Source organism: Protopterus annectens, chromosome 8.part1 (genome assembly GCF_019279795.1).
Source record: "Protopterus annectens isolate FY-2018-M chromosome 8.part1, PAN1.0, whole genome shotgun sequence".
In the NCBI taxonomy this organism is placed as follows: domain Eukaryota; kingdom Metazoa; phylum Chordata; order Ceratodontiformes; family Protopteridae; genus Protopterus; species Protopterus annectens.
In genome coordinates this window covers 358,355,717-358,378,376 of record NC_056742.1, presented here as the reverse complement: position 1 = coordinate 358,378,376, position 22,660 = coordinate 358,355,717, and the positions used below count along the sequence as shown (strand labels likewise).

General features: G+C 38.0%; 1 protein-coding gene across 1 annotated transcript in view; it reads right to left on the bottom strand.

Moving 5' to 3' along the window:
* The window catches only part of LOC122810357 (putative sodium-coupled neutral amino acid transporter 8), a 572,913-nt gene that overhangs the window by 102,743 nt on the left and 447,510 nt on the right, over positions 1-22,660 (bottom strand). Inside the window, exon 7 of the mRNA XM_044081938.1 lies at positions 6,201-6,348. Coding sequence (XP_043937873.1) covers positions 6,201-6,348 — 148 coding nt within the window. The remainder of the gene's footprint in view (positions 1-6,200; positions 6,349-22,660) is intronic.

The following is a 22,660-nucleotide window of genomic DNA, read 5'->3' as shown; positions in this document are numbered from 1 at the left end:
GTTTCCTCCCCCAAAAAGGAAAAAGGGTCAAAAAAATATGTCTTATACTGCCCTGACTGAAAGAACTCCAGCTCTATTCAGTCTCTTCCGCTGCTGCTCAGAGGGGTGACCTGTGCCTGATATATAAGGCCATGTCCCTGATTTGATGAATATATGCTTCACCTCAAAATCAGATCCTCAGAACCACAAACTAGGGGTATGGCCAAATAATAACTATGGGCTAGGCTTATAAATGCCCTTGGGCAGATAGCCTAGTATGAACCTATGAACCTATGAACCTATGTTACTAAATAATTTAAATATTAGCAGCACAGTAAGCATGCAGAGTAGTTTATCTGATGAAGCATGAAAGTGATTTTTTTTATGCTAGCTTAGAACTGACAAAGTGATTTTTTTATTTTTTTATCAGAAGTTATAAATGCATCCTAGGCTTCACAGAGAAACTTCACTTTCCTAGTGTATGTAAGGGCAGTGAATCTCAGAAATGTCACCTGAACAGGGTGGAAATGTTCAGCCTTCCATGGAGATGATTATATTTAGAGATGATTGAAATCTTTGCTCTCACCAAACACTGACCTTTAAATTAATCATTTTTGTTTGTTCATTTTTGATAATCAATGGTCATTTACCAAGTTGCTCTGTGATGCCTTATCTTGATGCTTATCTCAGTTTGGTTATAAATGTGTCAGTTTCAATGATCTGACTAACCCACATCCTTTAGTGGACCCCTTATCAACTACATACTTTACTGCATTACTTTAATGGCTGAACTTTTGTGTTTTCTCTTTTAGATCACGAAATCACATTTCTCTCATGTTCTTTATACTAATATAAATATTGAATGTTTTTCTCCATTCTCCTTCCTTAATAGCTCTAGAACGCCATAGCAGATCCTGTTCTTTATTCTTCACTAAAGGGACCCCTCTCTTCAACTGAAAAAAAAAAAAAAACTTCAGATCTTCCTTAGAAACACATTTGTTGTCCTGTCCCTGCCAGTATGCCCAGATTCCCAACAATACTTTACAACCGATAGCATTCCTCACCCAGCTGTTATGTCTCTGCTATTACTAAAGGAACATTAAAATTTACAACAGCAGAAGAGGAAACATCTAATTTACTTTTAATCTGCGAAAGCTCCTCAGACAATTCTTTGCCAACACCCATGACATTGATAATGGAGACTCAGCAAAACAGAATAAAAAACAGTCATTTCCTTCTGCGGACAGTAAACCCCCAGGTAGGAGGCTCTGCCCACTGAACCACCAGACAAACTCCAAGATCACTTTGCAACAGAAGTGAAATCTGTGACTACAGTAGCCTTAATCAATATAACACCATCAGTAACATGAGAGATTTAATGCATCATTGAACAGTGGATCAACTGGTAGGTGTATTTCCATTAACACTGCAGTTCAGAGCACAGGATTATGACTTTGACAATCTAATGAGCCTTATCCTATAGTCCTGGGTTTAAATCATAGAGTCCCAATTTACTTACTGTGCAGCTTTGAGAATGCTATTTAACTAAACTCTTTTGGCTTTTCCTGGTTAGGGGTCGCCACAGCGGAACTCCGGTCCGCTAATGATTGGTAGTTGATTTTTACATGCCGAGTTACCAGCCCTGACGCACAACCCTCAACGAAGGTATGCCCATTCACGCATGTCATCATGCAGAAGACGTTCTAGCTGAGAATCGAACCGGACAGCGTCTTACTGTGAGGCGACAATGCTACCGCAGCACCACCACTGCTATTTAACTAAACTATGCTCCCAAATTACTCTTGAAGGAATATTGCACCCATTGCATTTATCTGGTTAACAAATAAATCAAATTCTCTTCTGTGACTTTTCTTAAGTGCATGTATTACATATTGTAGTTGTTGCCATGCAGTCCTGCAGATTAATAGGTCATTTTTGGTTACTAAAAAAAAAAAAATCAGTCATCAAACTATAGTGGAGTACTGCTGATTTTTTATGAATAAAATAATTCTGCAAATGCATCTATAAGGCACATAATACATTCACTTCCTGCAGAGCATCACTTTGTAAATGAAATAATGTATGATATCTTATGTTTGACCATAAAGCAATCTCCTTCAAAATAAAACTGAAACCAGAAATAACTTCCACCCAAATTAGCTTTGAAATTTCTTTAAGCCAAACTACCTATTCTTACATGATACATAGGTAAGCTTTAAATCCCCACCAAACCCAACTAACTCCACTGAACAGGTAAAAACGTACATCACCACACTATACCAAGCATGTAAGCAGCTGCATAGATGCAGCTGTACTCTACTGTAGGAACAGCTGCAAGACAAACCTCAAAAACAAACCCACATGATGGAACCATAATATCAACAAGCTTTATAATAAAAACAAAAGAATTCTCATCAAAATAAAGAAGAGTAATTCCCAGAATGTTAGAGCCCTTGTCACTGAAATAAACAAACAACTCAGGAGCTTAATAAACTCCACCAAAGCCAAGTTTAAGTCTGAAATAGCTACCCAAACCAAAGATAATCCCAATGGATTTTTTAGTTATGTTCATAATATCAACAACGCAGCAATTCACTAAGCTGCTGAACATACTGGCTGAAAAATTTAGCCGGCTTTACCCCTCTCTCCCTTCCATCTGTCCATTGAGACATAACTGAAACTAGCTCACATCCAGTCCTAAAAGTGCTATCAAAAGCTAAAAATACTGCATTGATGGGTCCTGACAATTTCTCTGGATGCATGATAAATAGCACGAAGCATGATTAAGCCACACCCTAACAACACTGTTCCATCACAGCCTTCATTCAGGTTTTGTACCAAATAAATGGAGAACAGTGACAGTCATTCCCTGGCCTGTATAAGGGAGGACCTTCCACTGACCCAGGCAATTACAGACCCATAAGTCTGACTAGCCTCATATGCAAAGCCATGGAAAGACTTATCATGGAGCTAATCAGTTAGGACATAAGGAACCTTCATACACAGGACCATTCTCAGTTTAAATTCATCAAGGGCAGGACATGCTTACTCAACCTGGTGGATTTTTTTGAAAAGGTCACTAAAGCAGTGGATGAAGGCAAAATAAAACATACCGCATACCTCTGCCCTGTCAAAGCTTTTGACACATCTCCCCACTCAGGCATAGTAGAAATGCTAAATATACTGGTAAACTATATGTCACTTACTGGATTACCAATTGGCTCACAGACAGGATGCAGGAAATTAAAACAGGGAAAGTTAACTCCATAAGGAGACCAGTCACCAGTTGAGCCCCCAGGGTTCTGTGCTGGGACCTCTCCTGCTTGGCATCTACTTTTCTGAAGTAAAAGACAATACCAAAGGTCTCTGGCTGGCTACGTTTGCAGGTGCCTGCAAGCTAAGAGCAGTCAGTGAATTTCCAAATGACATTCCCATCCTGCAGGAAGGTTTGTCCCAAATAAATATCTGGTTCCAAAATTAAGGATGGAAATTAAATGCAGAAAGATGCATTATTGCATTCTTTAGGAATGCATCTTTCCCAGAAAACTACCACATTGACAATATGCTCCTAAGAGTTGATCAAGGTGTTTGGTATTTATGAACTTATGTGTACAGTGATGTAACTTTTGACTAAATATGTCCATTGTACAAAAGTATTTCATACTGTCCAAAGACATGCGTCTGGAGCATTTCTACCCGGGCCTTCGCTGAAAATAGGCTCTGTCCTAGTCGGACTTTCCCAGTCAAAAAATGATAAATAAATAAATTATAAACAGAGGGATTGTGTCTAGATCTAGGGCTGCCACTGTGCCGCTTTACCCAGCCTTCATTAGGCCATTCATCAAATATAATTCCTCCTTTGGCATGTGTCTGTCCAGACACATGTAACAAGTGGAACGCTCATAGAGATGCCTTACTAAAAGTATACAAGGCCTAAACAGCATATCCTACACAGACCAACTCAAAGTCCTGTCACTATTCTTGGCATCCTACAGACTACTAAGAGATGACCTGCGTCTTGCATATAAAGCATCCTGCAACCCAATACTGAAGAATTGCACACTAGCAAGTTGAATGGCATCAGAAACACTTGGTCTGGAGATATAAACCCCTTCTGCAACTTCAACAGAATGGTTTGGAAGTATAATTATATCTCACAGAGAATACTGCTGCTCTGGAACAGACTCCTCATCTACATAAAACAAAGTTCATCCCTGTCCATAATCAAGTGCAGCTTGGTTCTACAAATAGGAAAAATTTTACCCCAGGACTGCACCCTGAACTACTGATGGTAACAGGCAGCTCTTAAATGCTTTATTCCATGCATGGATCCCCTCAAATTATTTATGGTATGATCCCAGTTATTCTCATTGGGGGTAATGAATAATTATTGACCATGGGACGGGTAAGGCCAATCTCTAACCAAATGGGATAGATTAATTTAAGCACAAAAAAAGGAAACTGGATAGGCTTAAAATGGCCCACAACAGCAGCTAGCCTAGTATTTAACTATGAACAAGGAGGACCCTCTAGATGTCAATGATGGTATACATTATAGCATACGATTATCTGATATCAAGCAAAAGTAAATAAGAATTTAAGGTGGACTGTTATTACATTTACCACAAATACACAATAAAGAAAATTCAGATGCATATGCATCTAGCATATATATAGCAGTAGCCATACTGTATGAAATCTAATTTACTATTGTTTTAAATGGTAATAATAAAACATCAGGTTTTAGAAACACTTTTTTTCTTCATATAAAAGAATCATTTTTCCATGTGTTCCCAAAATACAGATCTTATTTATAGTCATTAACCAGATTCTGGAAGCTTTGCTTTTGGCGCACAAGAGGTGGTTCATCTACATGTAAGGTAACATGAAGGAGTGCAGTTCAGAAACATATAGCAAGTTGAATATAAGGAGCTTGTGACTCAGTGCTGCCGTGTCGGAGAGGAATGGTAGGGAGACCTCCCTGTGACCCAGTGATGTAAGAGGTGTGCGTATTTGGTCTACTGTATCCATTTGGTTTAACAGATAGATGGCAATGAACACTATTTTGTGGTAAGGCAGTTATACTGTGTAGGCAGTGTGTGGATTTGGTGTATCGTATTGGCTTTGTGCAACAGTTGTAGGACACTGCATAATGTTGCATTGCTGTACCTGCTAAGTACTCCCACACATAACAATTGCCATTTAATTTTCAGTGCCCTGCATTCCTTTTTACACATTTATGTACGCAGACATCCACTAATTGTTTCCTACTACAACTTTTGTCAGGTTACAAGGGCCAATAGCTCAATGACTGAGTAACAAGTGTCCTAACCCACTCGGTGATTTAGTATAACATGCTAAACTATTGCATTACTCATCATAGCTTTGCTAAAAGCCCTGTCTCTGAATTGCTTGTTTATGTTGAGAAGTAGCTTAATCTCCTATGGCCATATCTGTGGACTCAGAAATACAAAACATATCAGCAAAATGAGGACTACATCACCAATGTCATTAGGATTATGAATATCTGCGGTGGCTTAGTAGTAAATCACATTGGCTATGCTGTGCAGGCTCCTGGGTTTGAGCCTTGCAGGGACTGTTTAATTTGTAAAGGTACCTTTTTGGCTAGGCTTGTATAGGTCCTAGGGCCAATAGCCTAGTACCTACCTATGAACCTGTAAGAAAGCAGAGAAAGAATCAAACTTATTTAAATTGATGATGCATTGAACTGCTTCACAACAAAACATGTATTAGCACAGCAAAAGAATGAAAGTTATGCTTATTAAGAGATGAGCATTATGAACTCATATACTCATCCAGCCTCTTCTTAAAATAAAACAAAATGACTACCACAACTTAGGAAGGGAAAAACAAACACACCCCTTCCCCTTATTTATATATGCTAATTTTAAAGTTGCATAACCACAGGGAAGATCCTGAGCTATTAGTGATCATCTCATGGTTTGTTCAACACGCAGAGAGTATATGATCAAAGAACGCATAAGAAATGCCATATCCACCTTTGTAATTTTTGTTAAAGACAATACAGGTCAAGATTACAGTGACAGAAATAAATTTTCTGCAAGTGTTCAAAGTTTTAAAATGTCAATACTTTTGTAATCATAAACCTGTAAACTTCAACTTGCACAAGGAAAAGGTCATACAATGGCTTGATAAAACAACCACTTTATTAGCCAAAGTTATATGAAGCAAGTACATACCTTCCTAGCAGGAGTAGGATTGGATAGATTGTGATAATAGAAATGCCAAACAGTAATCTTCCAATGATGATTACGACATCATTTCCTGGATATGACATCAAAATGTCAGCGGCTACATCCGCGCCAAAGGTTAAATAACCATAAGCACCTAAGAGATATAGTTTACATAAAAATCATTGAAGAATTCTAGTAATATCATTTAAACATATCATTTTTAACCAGCTTAGAAATGTTAGAATTCATGCAGAGAAACACACAACATTGATTAATGTCCTGATTACCAATTCACCACAAACATTAAAATCTTAACTTTCACTTTTTTAAACAAACATCTTTATTAAATTATCACCTATGACATAGGCAATCAATAAACCATATTGACAATTTTAACTGCAAACATTATACAACACTTATAATCTATCCAGTCATTGTCAGTCAAACATAACATAGCTCATTCAAATCCTGCCTGCTTTTAAACCTCATTCCTCCATTGCATGTATTACTCCCATAATTCCCACTTTTTTCTATGTAATTTGCTGCTACCCTTTTCTAAAGATCCCATTAGCAGTGGTTTTATCTCTGTTACTATATTCACTACTTCTAGTGGAGCTGGTTCAGACTTTGGTTTCTATTTTCTAGTAATTGCTTTTTTGCCAGCCACCATAGTTAGACTCAGCAAGGCCTTACTATGTCTAGGCAATTCCAATTCTGTATCATAGCTCAAAAAATCATTTCCTTAGTTATCCCAGTTTTCTCACCCAGTATTTCTGATATAGACTAGTCTGCAGGGAATTTTTAAAGTCTGCCAACTTATTACACTCCCAGAAAATATGTTACCACTTTCTTCCCCATCACACCTCCAACATTTGCTATCTATATGAGGAAAAATTCTTTGGAGTCTACTTAGGGTATAAAATACCTATGTTAACACTTCCAAAGATACTAATTATTTTAGGCTCTGTTGCATACTTGGGAGACATGCATATATCCCACCATTGTTTCTTTGTGAATTACTTATCCAATCTCTCTCCCCAATATTTTCTAACTTCCTATGATTGATTTTTACAGTTATCATGCAATATTTTATATGCTCTGAAAAACGAAAATCCAAACTGGCAAAACCGGAACAAAGAAAGAAAACGAGCAGGCAATGGAGTATCCAACTGTTTAATGAATGTAAGCACTTTCACTGAACCAAATACATCAGCTTCTTCAGACGAATAAAAACTTTACACTTCCCAGTTTAAAAATCCTTACACAAACCTGCTGAGCCAATGGGCTAGGACAGCCCAAATACATGATGTCATACAGCATAAATCATTTAAAGCAACATTGACTATATAAACCGTGTTGCACAAATGAAAATCTTGACCATGTAAGAAAAAATAATAACATTTACCATTTCCAACCCAAAACAAGAAACATGTACAATTAGGATGGTAAATAATACCTAAAAGCAAACCATTGTTATATAAAAATAAATAAAGTATATACAATATAAATATGTAAAAGCTAAAATATATATAATTATTATTAAATTATATTATATTTATATAAAACAAGATAAATATATGAATAAATGCATCCTACAAGAGTAGCTCATCCTACTTTGTGATATCAGTTAGGTGTTTTAAACAATTAGGTAAAACTAACTGCCGCCCCTATCTTGCCAGGGCTTTGAGCTTCAACAAGCTCTTAATAGATAAAGCTTCATTCAACCCTGGGAAAGTGTATGCAGCAGTTGCAATTTGCCATTCCACTTCAGCCTCTTCTAGTTTAAGTTCCCAGGGCCCCCCTCTTTTGTTGTGTTCTACTAGTTGCAAAACAACAAATGAGAAATTATGACTTGGGAAAATGAGAGTATGTCTGGCTAAAGCACTAGTACTGGTTTTATTCATAATGCTGTACTCGTGCGCATAAATCCTCTGTTTTAGTTTCCTCTCTGTTTTCCCAAAGGAGAATGTTTCGCACCCGTCACAGAAAGCTCCATAAACAACCCCTTGAGAGTCACAGTTGTATCTATCATGCATATAATAGACTTTGTTTCTGATTTTTACTCTGTCAGTTAATTTAATAAACTTGCATTGACAGCATCTCCCACATTTTGTCATACCTGTGTTAAATTTAAAAATTCTTTTTGGCCTTTCAACCATGCCTTTCAGGTATACGCCCCCTCCTAAAAGTTAGTTGGGGTGTCAAGCCTAAAGATCTTCTAAGGTGGGGATCATCCGAAATGAATGCCTAGTTCTTGTTGACAATCTCTCTAACGACTCTAGATTCAAGTGAGTAAGTTGCTAAAAGTTTGGTTGATTTGTCCCCTTCCTGTGTGTTTGTCAAAACAGGAGATACTGGAATGTTAGTGTGGGATCCTGGCACGTTGTAACCTTTGTGTAACAAAGGGGTGAAGTGGCCTGATGACCTTTTACTAATGACTTCTTCGAACACAGTGGCCACAAAGACTATAGGGTGCCCTCTCCTGTGAAACATGGATCTTAACAAGTCACATTCAGTTAAAAAGTCATTGAAATCACTAACCATTCTAGCAGCCCTTACTGCTTGTCCCTTCACCACTGCTTTTTTTGATGTAAAGGATGACAAGTGGAAAAATGCAGAAAGGTGTTGGTATAAGTTGGCTTACGGTATATGGTAGCTCTAAATCTATGGTTACCAAGGTCCTTTGCTAGATGAATATCCAAAAAAATCAACGTAATCTGTACCTATTTGGAAGGTAATATCCAAAAAGGTAGTGTAGGTTTTAATTTCACTGATGAATTCATCAATCAAATTCACTTCACCCCTCCATAAAAAGAACATGTCATCTTGGTACCTAGTGTATCAGACCAGACCACATTGTTCTTAAAGGTAGGGGATTTAAACAAATAGGACCTTTCCCAGTAAGCCAACAGTGTTAGCAAAACTGCTTCCACATGCAGCTCCATTGGCAATGCCACTTGTCTGCAAGTACAATTCATTGTTGAAATAAAGAAAATTATTAAATAATACAATCTCGAGGAGTGTTTCAATGATGTGCACCTCTTGGTTGTCCAAGCCTCTCATATACAAAAAATCCCTAATCCACTTGATGCCAACTTGTTGAGGGATTACAGTATATAAATCCTTAATGTCCACTGTAAGAAACACTACATTGTCATTAAAGTCCAAGTTATTAATGGACTTAAGAAAGTGCCATGAATCCTGACAAATTTGTTGTTCCAACTTGAGTATTGGTTTAAATTTAGAGTCAACATATTTAGCACAAGCATATGAAATGGAACCACAGCCGTCCACAATAGGTCTAAACGGTGGATTAGTTGGATATTTATGTATCTTTGGGGTTCCGAAAAAAGTTTGTATTACTGGAGCAGGCATAGATAGGTAGTGGTATGTATCAATGTCTATACTCCCTTCCAGAAACAAGTCAGAAAGAATCCCATTAATAGACTTGTATACTCCATTGATCTGATTGCGACTAACTTTTTCATATGCTGTACTGTCCAGGACCAAATTCATCCTACAGTTGTAGTCATGTTGGTCCATAAACACTAAACCTCCACTTTTGTCAGGTTGCAGGACACGCACTTGACAAATATTCAGTAAATTGATGAAATCAAATTCATCCGAAGTAATATTTTTATGGATGTTACTGATGTGATGATTACTTGTGAACATTCTCCTAAAATCAATTTCACAAGTTTTCTCGAAGAGTGCTAGAAATTCATGCATAGGTGGAATAAAAAGGCTGGACACCCTTGTGTGAGAAGTGAATTTGCACCCATGATTAATCGTAAATTGAGTTTACGAACAAAAAGTTTTAAATCAATGATAAGTTTGACCAAGCTGGCCTTCCTATCAGGTACAAATGTTAAACCTTTTGAGAAAAAATCCACCATAGCCTTCTCAATGTGCAGGGAACTAAAGTTATAGATTTTGAAATCCCCTTCAGAACTGAAAAGGATGTTAGGAGATTTTGAACTCATCTCCTCCTCCTGTTGTAATGTTTTCTGTTCTGGGGCTCTCTCCTGTTGTTGGTTGGTTTGTTCGAATGAAGACTTTGTGGCCCACTGGGTTCCCGAAAATCCTGATGGAAATTAACATTCAAAGGAAACTAAAACAGATGATTTATGACCAAGAGTACAGAATTATGAATAAAACCAGCACTAGTGCTTTAGCCAGACACACTCTCATTTTCCCCAAGTCATAATTTCTCATTTGTTGTTTTGCAACTAGTAGAACACAACAAAAGAGGGGGGGCCCTGGGAACTTAAACTAGAAGAGGCTGAAGTGGAATGGCAAATTGCAACTGCTGCATACACTTTCCCAGGATTGAATGAAGCTTTATCTATTAAGAGCTTGTTGAAGCTCAAAGCCCTGGCAAGATAGGGGCGGCAGTTCGTTTTACCTAATTGTTTAAAACACCTAACTGATTTTTCTTTTATACTTGTTTTTGAGTAGGAATTTTTTACATGCATTATATCACAAAGTAGGGTGAGCTACTCTTCTAGGATGCATTTATTCATATATTTATCTTGTTTTATATAAATATAATGTAATTTAATAATATATATATATTTTTAGCTTTTACATATTTATATTGTATATACTTTATTTATTTGTATATAACAATGGTTTACTTTTAGGTATTATTTACCATTCTAATTGTACGTTTCTTGTTTTGGGTTGTTAATGGTAAATGTTATTATTTTTTCTTACATGGTCAAGATTTCCATTTGTGCAACACGGTTTATATAGTCAATGTTTCTTTAAATGATTTATGCTGTATGACATCATGTATTTGGGCTGTCCTAGCCCATTGGCTCAGCAGGTTTGTGTAAGGATTTTTAAACTGGGAAGTGTAAAATATTTTATACGCTCTACTAATTATTCCTTTTTTAACAGCAACTTTTGTTCTAGATTCTACTAAAAACTCTACCAGTGGTGGTCTTTCACTGGGATTCCCGTATTTATTTCTGTTTGCCTATACTCTGATATCAGTCTTTGATATGGAAGGCAATCTCTAGTCTGCAGTCCAAATAAATTCTTGGCCTCTTCCCATTCTAGTACCTTTCCCTCTCTTATTATTTGCTCCCAGTACCTTGGATCCTTTGCCACTTTCTGCAAAAAACTCCAGCCCCTTCTTGCCTGTTGTCTGTATCCCTAATTGCAGACATCCCTGTTGGCAAAATCTCTTTTCTCTACTCCCATGTTGGTTTAGTTCTTAGAATACTTTCTGCCACTTTATGAACATAATGCTCTGTGTGGTTATTGTTATTCTTAAAAGATATGTATCCTAAATCCCAGTCTCTCCTTGTTTCTTGAGCTTCACCCTGGTTTCATCATCATCCCTTTCCACTTTAAATTATAAATTTCTGCTTGTGCTATGTATAGGAGCCTTAGCTGTGTACCTCTTAGATACCCTTTTAAATCGGGGAATCCCAAACCACCTTGCTTTATTGAAAGAATCAACTTATCCCACATGACTTTTGCCATCTTTCCCTTCCAGATAAAATCATTCAGCTCTTTATTAATTGCCATCCACAACTTCTACTCTGGTTGGTTAAAATATGCATGACCTGTGTATAAAAATAAAGGGACTAAAACATTTAACTGCTTGTATTCTGCTACCCATATCCATAAAACAGAGCTTCTAGTTTCTTAGTTTTTGTGTTATCTTTTTAGTTTCTTCTCACATATCCTTAGCTGATACACCAGAATCCTTTTTAACCCATACCCTGCAGTACTTCATTTTATTATGTCCCCATAAATATTAATACTGTTGAACCAATTTATGCGTGGGCACATAGTTTACAGCTTTTGCATTTATTTTAGCTTCATTAATTTTGTATCCTGAAAAGACTTGAAGCTGTCTCAAAATGTATTAAAAGTGAAAGCTAAGCAGTGTTGTAGAATATGTTGAAAAAAATAGGTTGTACTTGCCCACCACTTTAATGCATCATTTTTCTTTATTGCATTATTATGATTAATGCAGATGAAAAGTTGAATTTTAAGTATGCGTTTATTCCTTTTGTTCACAAGGGCATGTTCACAAGACAGATCCCAGTGTAAGCCAGCAATAATACTGACAACCATAAAAATAATTAAACATTTATTTTTTGGGCCTAGTCCATTCTGTTGAAAGACATTTCATTGAAAGGACAACATTTCAGAATTGCTCCCTACAAAAAGGCATATCCCAGGGATTTTTTGTGGGAGGAGACTGCTACCTATTATACAAAATGAGCAAGTGTGAAATGGTATACAAAAGCATAGCAATTCAGCTTATGGGGAATTACATACAACTGGACTTTTAGTAGAAATGAATCAGTAATCTGCATCTATAGATATTTATATAATGAGAATGAATTCATTAAAAATCATAGGGGATAAATAAAACAATCCAGGTAGAAAAAAACTGGTCTTTATGACATAATGTTGAGCATTCTTAAGTTGACCTGAGACATAAATGCAGAATTCTTTGGACTCATCTTTGCTGCTACCTCTAGTTTTTTACTAAACTTTTTGCCAAAGAGGTACATCAAGTACAGCCACATCTTCCAATACTACAGGAGATCAACAATATCACCTGCTTGATAGGCAAGAATGGCCTGTTCTGGAAATGAAGGATATGCTGTGTTAGGTATGGGTCATGACATTTGGTTTTGCTGATGTAGCAGTACAGGTTTAAGTCACAAGAATGATTCCATTTACATAAAGGAGTTTAAGGAGGGCTGTGTTATTCTTAACACAAAAAGCTAAGCAGAGATTACCCCTCAGGAGTCTGGATGACAATGAGTAGGGGGCTTTTAGTCTATCAGAGAAGCTAAAGATACAGAATCCAAAGATCTTTTTTTTTTGTAAGGAAACGCTGAGGTCCCTCAAGCTGGTTTAGGTACTTAGTGAGATAAATGCCGAAGGGTGCATTATATGCAGTAATGGGCCTAAGAAGGAATGTATAAAGTGGACCTATAACTTTCTATGGACCATGATGAAATATGACAAAAGATAACTTGGGCAACATAGAAGGATTTTCTAACAACCACAGAGACATGCTCATCAAAGAAGAGCCTATTATCAACATGTGTACCCACATTGCTGATGAGTGTGTCAAACATTTCTGAAATGTAATTGATGTGATTAGCCATAGTAATGTTAGCTTTACCAAAGGAAACTATGATGCATTTCTTAATATTAAGGGTAAACCCATGATTAATACACCATGCATTAGTATCTCTCAACCTCTTAGAGTAAAACAATGAGTGAGAAGGTCACTGAAAAACCAATCAGTGAAAACAAAATGAAAACTCCAGCAAAGCTAGAACTTCCACTGAGTGGCCTCCCAAACCTCTTGTATCAGAGGCACATGGGATATATGCAAATGATCCTTATGAACATCAGGCATTTCAGCTCACTAGCAATTCTGAATGCCCATGACTTGTTTTGTCATTTTACTGTCAATTTCAGGCCAATAAAGCCAAACCCCACTAGCTGTGGATATGCATATTTCGTCCTTGTTATGACCTCGTCAGCACAGCACAAGCAGAGTGTTTGACTAAGCATTAGAAACACAGGGCTGTTATACCCAGCTGATGTCCATTATCATTAGAGTCACTGCAAAAATATCCCAAACAACAAACCAAAACAATGAGTGAGAAGGTCGCTGAAAAAACAATCAGTAAAAACAAAATGAAAACTCCAGCAAAGCTAGAACTTCCACTGAGTGACCTCTCAAACCTCTTGTATCAGAGGCACATGGGATATATGCAAATGATCCTCATGAATATCAGCTGTTTCAGCTCATTGGCAATTCTGAATGCCCATGACTTGTTTTGTCATTTTACTGGACAATTTCAGGCCAATAAAGCCAAACCCCACCAGCTGTGGATATGGATATTTCGGCCTTGTTATGACCTCGTCAGCACAGCACAAGCAGAGTGTTTGACTAAGCATTAGAAACACAGGGCTGTTATACCCAGCTGATGTCCATTATCATTAGGGTCACTGCAAAAAGAATTACAAGTAGGGACAAGGTCCAATAAAAAGAGGGACACTGTTTAAATATTGTTCTTACAAATTTAGAAAGTTGATAGAATAGGTTTTGCATTGCCATACATTTTCTGAAGGTATGAAGTCTACAACTCAAATATCTGTCATTATTTTCTGACTCCATTTCTCGTTGATTTGCTGAGGATTTGACAGAAAACCCCAATTTTACAAGCAAAGACCAAAAATCTGTATAGTTAAGAGGTATGCATGCATTCGTTTGCTCTAGCTCTTGCTCTTGCTGGAAAATATGAGTATGAGAAAGAATAACCACCCCTAGTCTGCATTCATGAGCAACCTAGGTTAGCCACAGGTCCTTAATATTCAAATTTATGTCACAGAAATATGTATGTATGTATGTGTATATATAACTTACCCTTTTCCCCACTGTAGTGCAATCTTGGAGTGGCTTGCCCCCCAGCAAAAATGTCAAAAAAAAAAAAAGAAGAGGTAGATTGTGTTTTTTTTTTAAAGTTTGAGTTTTCAGAAACTTGGTCATATGGTCGCGACCACATCAATTTCAAGTTTCTGAATAGGTGCACATATATATTATACATATATATATATATATATATATATATATATATATATATATATATATACACACACACACACACACATACACAAACATATATATATATATATATATATATATATATATATATATACACATATACACATACTGACACATATACAATGATGAGGGGACCCAGGACAGATTCTTCTGGGATACCACACACAAAACTTTTCTGTTTATAGCAAATACCTCCAACCTTAATGGTATGAGATCTCTCATACAGCCAATTACCATTCCAGTGGACCATGTATATGTTAATGTCAAGTTGGGAGTTAATAATCCAAGCATGGGGGATACTGTCAGAGTTCTTCCCAAAGTCCAGATAAGTAGTATGGCGAGTATGTCCCTTATCCATGGCCTCAGTAAATCTTTCAAAGAGATCAATCAGTTTTGGCACAATGGTCTGCCTTTTAAAAAGCCAAACTGATGTCTTCAGGGATGTAAGGTCATCTATATCATTGTTTATTAGAGATTCTGTAATACATTCCACAGCCATATAATTCCCATGATCAGTAAAGAGATCACGGTTATGTAAGAGCACCACAACTGCCATTTATCCACACATCAGGGACATAACCTCTGCTGAGTCTCACGTTTAAGACTTGGTGGAAAGGTTTTTCAAGGTGAAACTTTGCATTTGTCAGTAGACATCCAGAGATATTGCTGGGCTTCATGGAAGTAGTGTTCTTAATTTTGGAAAATGCCAAAAGGATTTGGTCCAATTTGGTCTTAACAGGGGAATGGAGAGGTTAGAGGAGGGGGTTGAAGGACTGAAGATGGTAGATAATTTATCTACAAGAACTTTAGCAATGCCCTTGGGCTTGGAAAAGGAGGTACCATTGAATAGAAGTTCATTATAAAATTGTAGGTTACTTCTAAACTTCCTCATACAGCAAAAAACAACCTTATGCTTGTCTTTTGAATTAGTTACAATACTTAGTTCATAGCTGGAATATATTTCCTAATGGCAAGCTTGAGAGGCTTCCTTGCTTTTTTTATTTCCCTTTTTATAATTGCGAAGTGCACATCTTTAATGATAGCCAGTAGTTATTTCTTTTTATTACAAAGTTTGTTGTTGAGGTAGTTACACCTTGTGGCTCTAGTTCTAAAGTTGCCATTAAACTTATAAGAGACTGATACTAATGCTTCTCTACTTCTATCCAAGAGGGAGTAAAATCTGGAGCAGTAGGCAGGGGCCTCAGTTACAGGGCTTGTCGGGGAGCTATACCATTTCTGATTATCAATATGATCAGTAAATAACTGATTTAGCAATAATTCCTGAAATGTAAAGGAGTTGTTAGGGACCAAAAAGCAAGCTTTCATGGAGTAGATCACACCAAAATGGTCAATTCTGACTAGGGAGAGTGTAATATATGGGTGGTGCAACTGGGATAAGTGTTTGTGAGGATAAGGTCATGAAGATTAACACCTCTGATGGAAAGGGGGGGTTGGCAGCTTTGGTCAAGTGCATGGGCATTTACAAAGCCTAGAAATCTTGGGGCATATTTGTTGTTGGTAGTAAATGCTTGCCAGTTTATGTGTGGATAGTTGAAACCACCCATAAGAAAGGTATTTTGTTTGATTATCTAACTGGTTAAGGTGTTTCTGCAATGGTACGGTGGTAGCGTTGTTACCTCACAGCAAGAGGTTCTCCCGTTCGATTCTCGGCTTGGCTTGGGAGTGCCTTCTGTGTGGAGTCTGCATGTCCTCCCCATGGTTGGGTAGCATTCAAATGACATGTGTGCGTAAATGGGCCTTCCTTCGTTGAGGGTTGGGCGTCAAGCTGGCACCTCAGCATTTTGTAAAAATCTACTGCCAATCATTAGCGGACCGAAGTTCTGCTGGGGTGACCCCTTACCGGGAAAAAGCCGAAAGACAAACAACAACATCTAACTGGTTAAGGTATTCTGCATGCTCTAAAGGGGGGAAAGAGATCCATAACTGGCTATAATGTGATGATTTTATTTAGTATAACCAGGACTTCAGCCAGCCCTAAAGTTGTATTGTAGAATCTGTTGAGAGACAATGGGGTTAATAAAACGCTGATACTTTCCTACAGCTGCCAATGGATATGAATGCATGATATGCACTGTACCCTGGAAAGCAGGAAGTGCTATCATTATGATGTACAAATACAAAACCTGGGTATATGCATGCAACTATGCTTGGAAAAGTGAATCGGTACAAGTGAAAAAATAGTGTTAACATTCATACACACATATTTGTGATTTTTTTGTCTGTGCACACTTACCTAATTTGATAATTTACTGACTTGACTGTTGCTTTCATTTGAATGTGATTTTACTGAAAATAGCACTATTTTCTCTTCAGAAGTAATGCCTTTCTGATTTTCCAGTAAACATTTTGATCTGTTTTTTATGCATTATGTTTTAATCAATAAATGTCTGTCTACTTCTAGGTCTGGGTCATGGTCAGTGGATCAGCTTACTTAGCCAGTATACAATAGGTCCTAATAATGCAGAGTGTTATGAAATATCTATGCAAATTACTAGGAAGGAATCCAGAAGGCAACATTAATTTAGCCTGGAACATCAATGGAATACTAGAGAGAAAGTTTTGCAAAAAGGCAATAAATACTTCATTAACACAGCTAATAAAATAAGCTGACTGGTCTCTGTATAAACCACATATGGGAAGGAGAGATGTCAACACAATCCTTTTCGAAGCATTAAACAAACAAGTTGAAGAAAAGAAAATTACGATCCATATGGAATCCAAGACAGTGTGCAGTTGGAAAATGTTTGATTTTTAAGACATTTTGAAAAAGTTACTTATGTTTTTAAATTAAAAAAGACAGTGGGATGGTTTAGCCGACCCATTTCAACCAAAAACCCAACATGGTACAATATAGAGTATGCTGCAAACAGTAACTTTTAGATGAAACTATTTTAGATTAAACTATTTTAGATTAAACATCAGAAAGGCATTACTTCTGAAGAGAAAATAGTGCTATTTTCAGTAAAATCACATTCAAATGAAAGCAACAGTCAAGTCAGTAAATTATCAAGGGTGGCCTAACTGTTAAGGTGCTTGCCTTACAAGAATAAGGTTCAGGGTTTGTGTCTCACAAAGGATAATTGGCTAGGCTTAAAATGGCTCACAACGGCAGTTAGCTTAGTACTAATCTATAAACCTATAAACAAAAAATTAACACAGTAACAACTTACCCAGTTATCTAAAGAAACAATCCCTACAAAAATAAATATAAGCAAAATATGGTGTCAGTCATGTGCAACATAGAAATTTGGGAAATCTAAACAATAAGACACTAAACAAATGGATAATGTGCAACCTGCTTAAACTCTTTAATCTCAGCTTCTCAATTGGTTATATTTCTGAAGCCTGGAAAGCAGCTATCGTTCATAGGTTCATAGGATGATACTAGGCTATTGACCTGGATGCCCTTAAAAGCCTAGCCAATAATTTTGCCCATGTTCCCACAAAGTCAGCACCTATTAACCCTGTCCAGCAGGGACACAGGTGGGATCTCAGGGATGTATTTTATGTGTCCCATCCAGCTGTCTAGGTTCCTCTTAAAAGGGCTAGAGAGGTACTCTGCTCAACATGGAGAGGGAGTATATTCCACAGACAGGGGCATCTCTGGGACACAAATCTATCTATGCACACTGATGCAGGTAGTGTCCTGAAAGCTTTGTGAGTTGGTTTGGAATGAAGTGCTTTTACTTTGACTCAACCCTGCATTTCCAGGTTTTGGATTATTTGATTGTTTCTTCAGTACCCCTTAACCTGGTTTAACTACGTGCTATTCCTGTTTTGTTTGTGACACAAATCTATCCCACCAACAAGTTCAACTAATGTCACAGACCAGGTTCCGTCCTTGCATGTAGGTTGTCTGAGTGGATTTTGACCTATGGATATGCAGCAACTCCATCAAGGCTGGGACTGAGATGGCCTTGTATGCCGGACACCGGTCACCTCTGAGCAGTCTGCATGAGACTGAGTAGAGGGGCAGGGCTTTTAGCCTATCTGTATAGAACAGGTGTTAATGGATCTGATAAGGATACTTAGTACATTGTTATTAATGTAAAAAGGGATAATGATGCATTTCTTGGCATTCAGTTTGAGATCATTAGTTTGTGTCATCTGCAGATATGGTCAGCCACAGACCACTGGAAAAGTCTATGGCTTTGCTGACTGTTTTGAAGAAGTTGACCAAGTTTAATAGGCATGATCTCCCTTTGACAAAACCAAACTGTGTGGGGTCAAGCATTTGGAAGTTGCCAATGTCCTTGTTTATAAGGTCAATGATAATGCATTCTATGGCCTTGCAGATCAGGCTAGTTAGACTGATGGGCCTAAAATTGCCTGGGTCAGTGGGTGCTCCATCTTTGTGTAGAGGGATGACAGTGGCTGTCCTCCATTCGGCTGGGATGAAGTCAATGCTCAGACTTTGGTTCTTGGTCCTGGACTGCAATTTCTTTCTTTTATTATGGAGTTTGTTTATTGCTGCTGTCCATCAGACATGTTTACTCTTCCTTGAGGAAGATGATTTGGTCCTGTCAGATATTGCTGAGTCCATATAGCTATGTAGGTGCTCATATAATTTTTTGGTGAAGGCTTGAATATTAGTGTTAGTTCCAGCTGAAGGGATGGTAGCTGTGAAGCTGCTCATACCTTTTCTTGGGAGATTGTAGTCAGCTTTGTAAAAGTTTATTTGTTTGACCCTGACAAAGGAGGGGTCAGGGGAGATGGTGACTTTGAAAGTGATTACTTTATGGTTGGATCTTACTAAGGAGGATGACACTGTAGGGGTGCTACAGTGGCTATTCCTGTTGGTTAGTACCAGGTCCAGGATATTTTGACCTCTCGTGGGGTTGCTGACCAGCTGATCCAATGCTTTGCCACTGACAAAGTCAAGGAATCTCTGGGTGTTCATGCTTGGACTTGAATAGGTCTTCCACTCTATGGTTGGGTAGTTAAAGTCACCCAGGATCAGGGTAGAGGGTTGAATCTTGATGGATTCAAGTAAGTCCAGATAGGTGGAATGGGCGTTCTGACTCATGGTTTGGGGTCTGTAGCTAGCTATAATTTGTCAACAGTTAATTGCACTTGGAGTGTCTCCTGTGCGTCATACCATTTGACCAGCTTGGAGGTGTGTATGTCTTTGATAAATATTGAAACTCCACCTCCCTTGGCTTTGTAGTCCTCCATTTGGGGTCTGAAAGTATGGTAATGCTGGGGTGCTCTCCACAGCTTTGAACCAGATTTCAGTGACTGCACAAATGTCAGCATCCTCCAAGGTGAGGAATGCTTGCAATGAGTGCAGTTTCATGCTAAGACTCCTAACATTTAGCAGCATGACCTTTAAATTTTGCTTAGAAGAATTTTTCATGTTTGTAATTTTGTGCTCATGACTTTGCCTAAAAAGGCACTATGAGGGAGGCAAGAGCCATTGCCAGAAGGCTGAAGCCCAATGGGGACAGATGAAAGCCATTTCTGGCAAAGCATTATGGTCTGTCAATCATGTCCTCCCAGGCTGTCAGGTACTAGATCCCTTTGGAATGACACAGGAAACTAAGCCAATTGTTAAAATCAATCATTTTCTGTTTATAATGAGGCATCATTCTGGGTGATGGTAGGATGCTGCTTAAGGCTAGGGACATACCTACCTGGGACACATATTCAGCAAGCTCAATCATATCTCTCTTCATATAGTCCAGAGTGGTACATCTCAAGTCATTTACACCAACATGGTCTATGACACGGTCATAACAGTACCCGTTGTTGAGACTTGTGTGTGTGCGTGATACAGCAGAGTCTAGCACCTGGCAAGCAACTTACCTTGACTTTCTCCTTGTCTAGCCTGGTGAGGGGCACATCTGTGAGTCTCACAATTGAGTCTCCTATGATTAGTATGTTGGGTTTGTGGCTGGGCCTTAGAGGCTGTGAGACACAGGTGTGTGTACTGTGTGGTGTGTGTGTGTGTTTGCTTCAAAGGTCTCTTTTGTTTAGGTATGTTTTTGTTGAGAAACTTCTCATATGTAAGAGTGTGTTGTACAGGTGTGGGTGGTGTTAGAGGTGTGGTGTTTGTCGTGTTTGTGCAGACAACCTTCTTAGTGCCAGATGTACTGGATTGTGACTGAGACAGCAAGGATTCTAGGTTCTCAATGTAATTGCATCTCTTAAATATCATGTTCCTAGGTGGTAGTAGTAGAGGGTTGTCTGTGTTGATCAGGCAGTTGCTACACTGTCTCAGAATTCCAATATAGACCAAACTAACAAGAGAAACCACATGAAATTGTCCATCCATGGTTGTCAGAATCTGTGGAAGAGAAGTCAGGGACAGGAGAGTGAGTACTATTTGAGGAGAGTACCTATAGGTGTGAGTAGGGCTGGATAAAATCAATACAGTAGCTCAAGCGAGGGCCTCACTTACATAGGAGCGCTGGTAAGGGAAAAAATGCAGTTGAGATACCTTGCAAAGAGTTAAAACAGCGCAGTGACAGTGTGTGACATGCAACAAGCACAAACCTGTGCAAATGTGGGGTTTAAATACCACAAAAATGAAAGTAAAATAGAAACACTGGAAATGACCAATCAATCCTTGACCCTGAGCTCTTAGCTAAACACCCTATGCCAGATGAGTTCCAACCAGTTCACTTACTCCCACTAAGTGCAGGCAGGCTCTGGCTAACACAAGATAGTCTGTACAGTTACCAGGGTAAAGTCATTATCCTGGTAACTATACATTAATTAGTCTCAATAGCCTCATATGTAAAACTATGGAACAGATTATCTCAGACTTCATTAACCTGGACAATGGACACTCATCAATTCAACTTTGTCAAAGGAAGATACTGCCTCTTTAACCTCATTAAGTGGTTATGCAGTACATACAGCATATCTGGTCCTGGCAGAGTTATTTGATACGATTTCCCATGAAGAAATTATTGATAGTCTTGTAAATCTGACTTCGAATCTCTGTATTTTTCATTGACTAGCTAACTTGTCTGTCAAAACTCATGTGGTTAGAGTTGCAGGTGCAATTTCTGAAAGCAAAATGGTTAACAGTGGTACACCACAGTTTTGAGACCTCTCCTATTTGGTATATATTTTGTAGATATTCAGGCCAGAAATCATGGCCTACAGTTAACTAAGTTTGTAGACTACTATAAATTGTGTGTTATTATTCAATCTTCAACTAACTCACAATTCCTTCAACATGGGTTAGAACATATTAACTGGTGCAAAGTCAATGGTCTCAAAAGAAATGTATATATTTTTTAAACAGTGTCACTTAACTTATAGGAGGATGCATCACTCCATCAGACACTGTTGCAAAGGATCTAAGCACTTTTGTTGAAAGTTCCTTAACATTTGATCATCATTTCTCCACAACTGCTTGGAATGCCTTTTATCTTGCTCATCTAATCTCCAAAGGCATCTCCACTAGACTAGTTCCAAAGAAGTCTTAATTCCCCTTTACTCACATTTAATCAGACCTATTATTAAATAAAATGCACCTTTTGTCATGTATTTGTCTAAACATATCATACAACTTTAGGGACCTGTCTGTGACAAACAAAACATGCTGGAAGAACAGGTATATGTCTCATTTATTACCCCTTCTCTGGAACAGAGTCCTCATTCAGGTCAAATAAAGCTCTTCCCTAAGCCTGTTCAAATTCTGTTTGGACCAATGGTTGGAAAACTGCAAATTCACCCCTGGCTTGTTGCCTGTAGCCCATATGGGGTGGCACAGTATTTAGATTCTCTAAGGCACAGGCATATACCAAAGCCATTCTTGTCTGTGGACATTGATAATTAGGAATATTGGGGCACAAATTGCTGGGCTTAAAAAGGC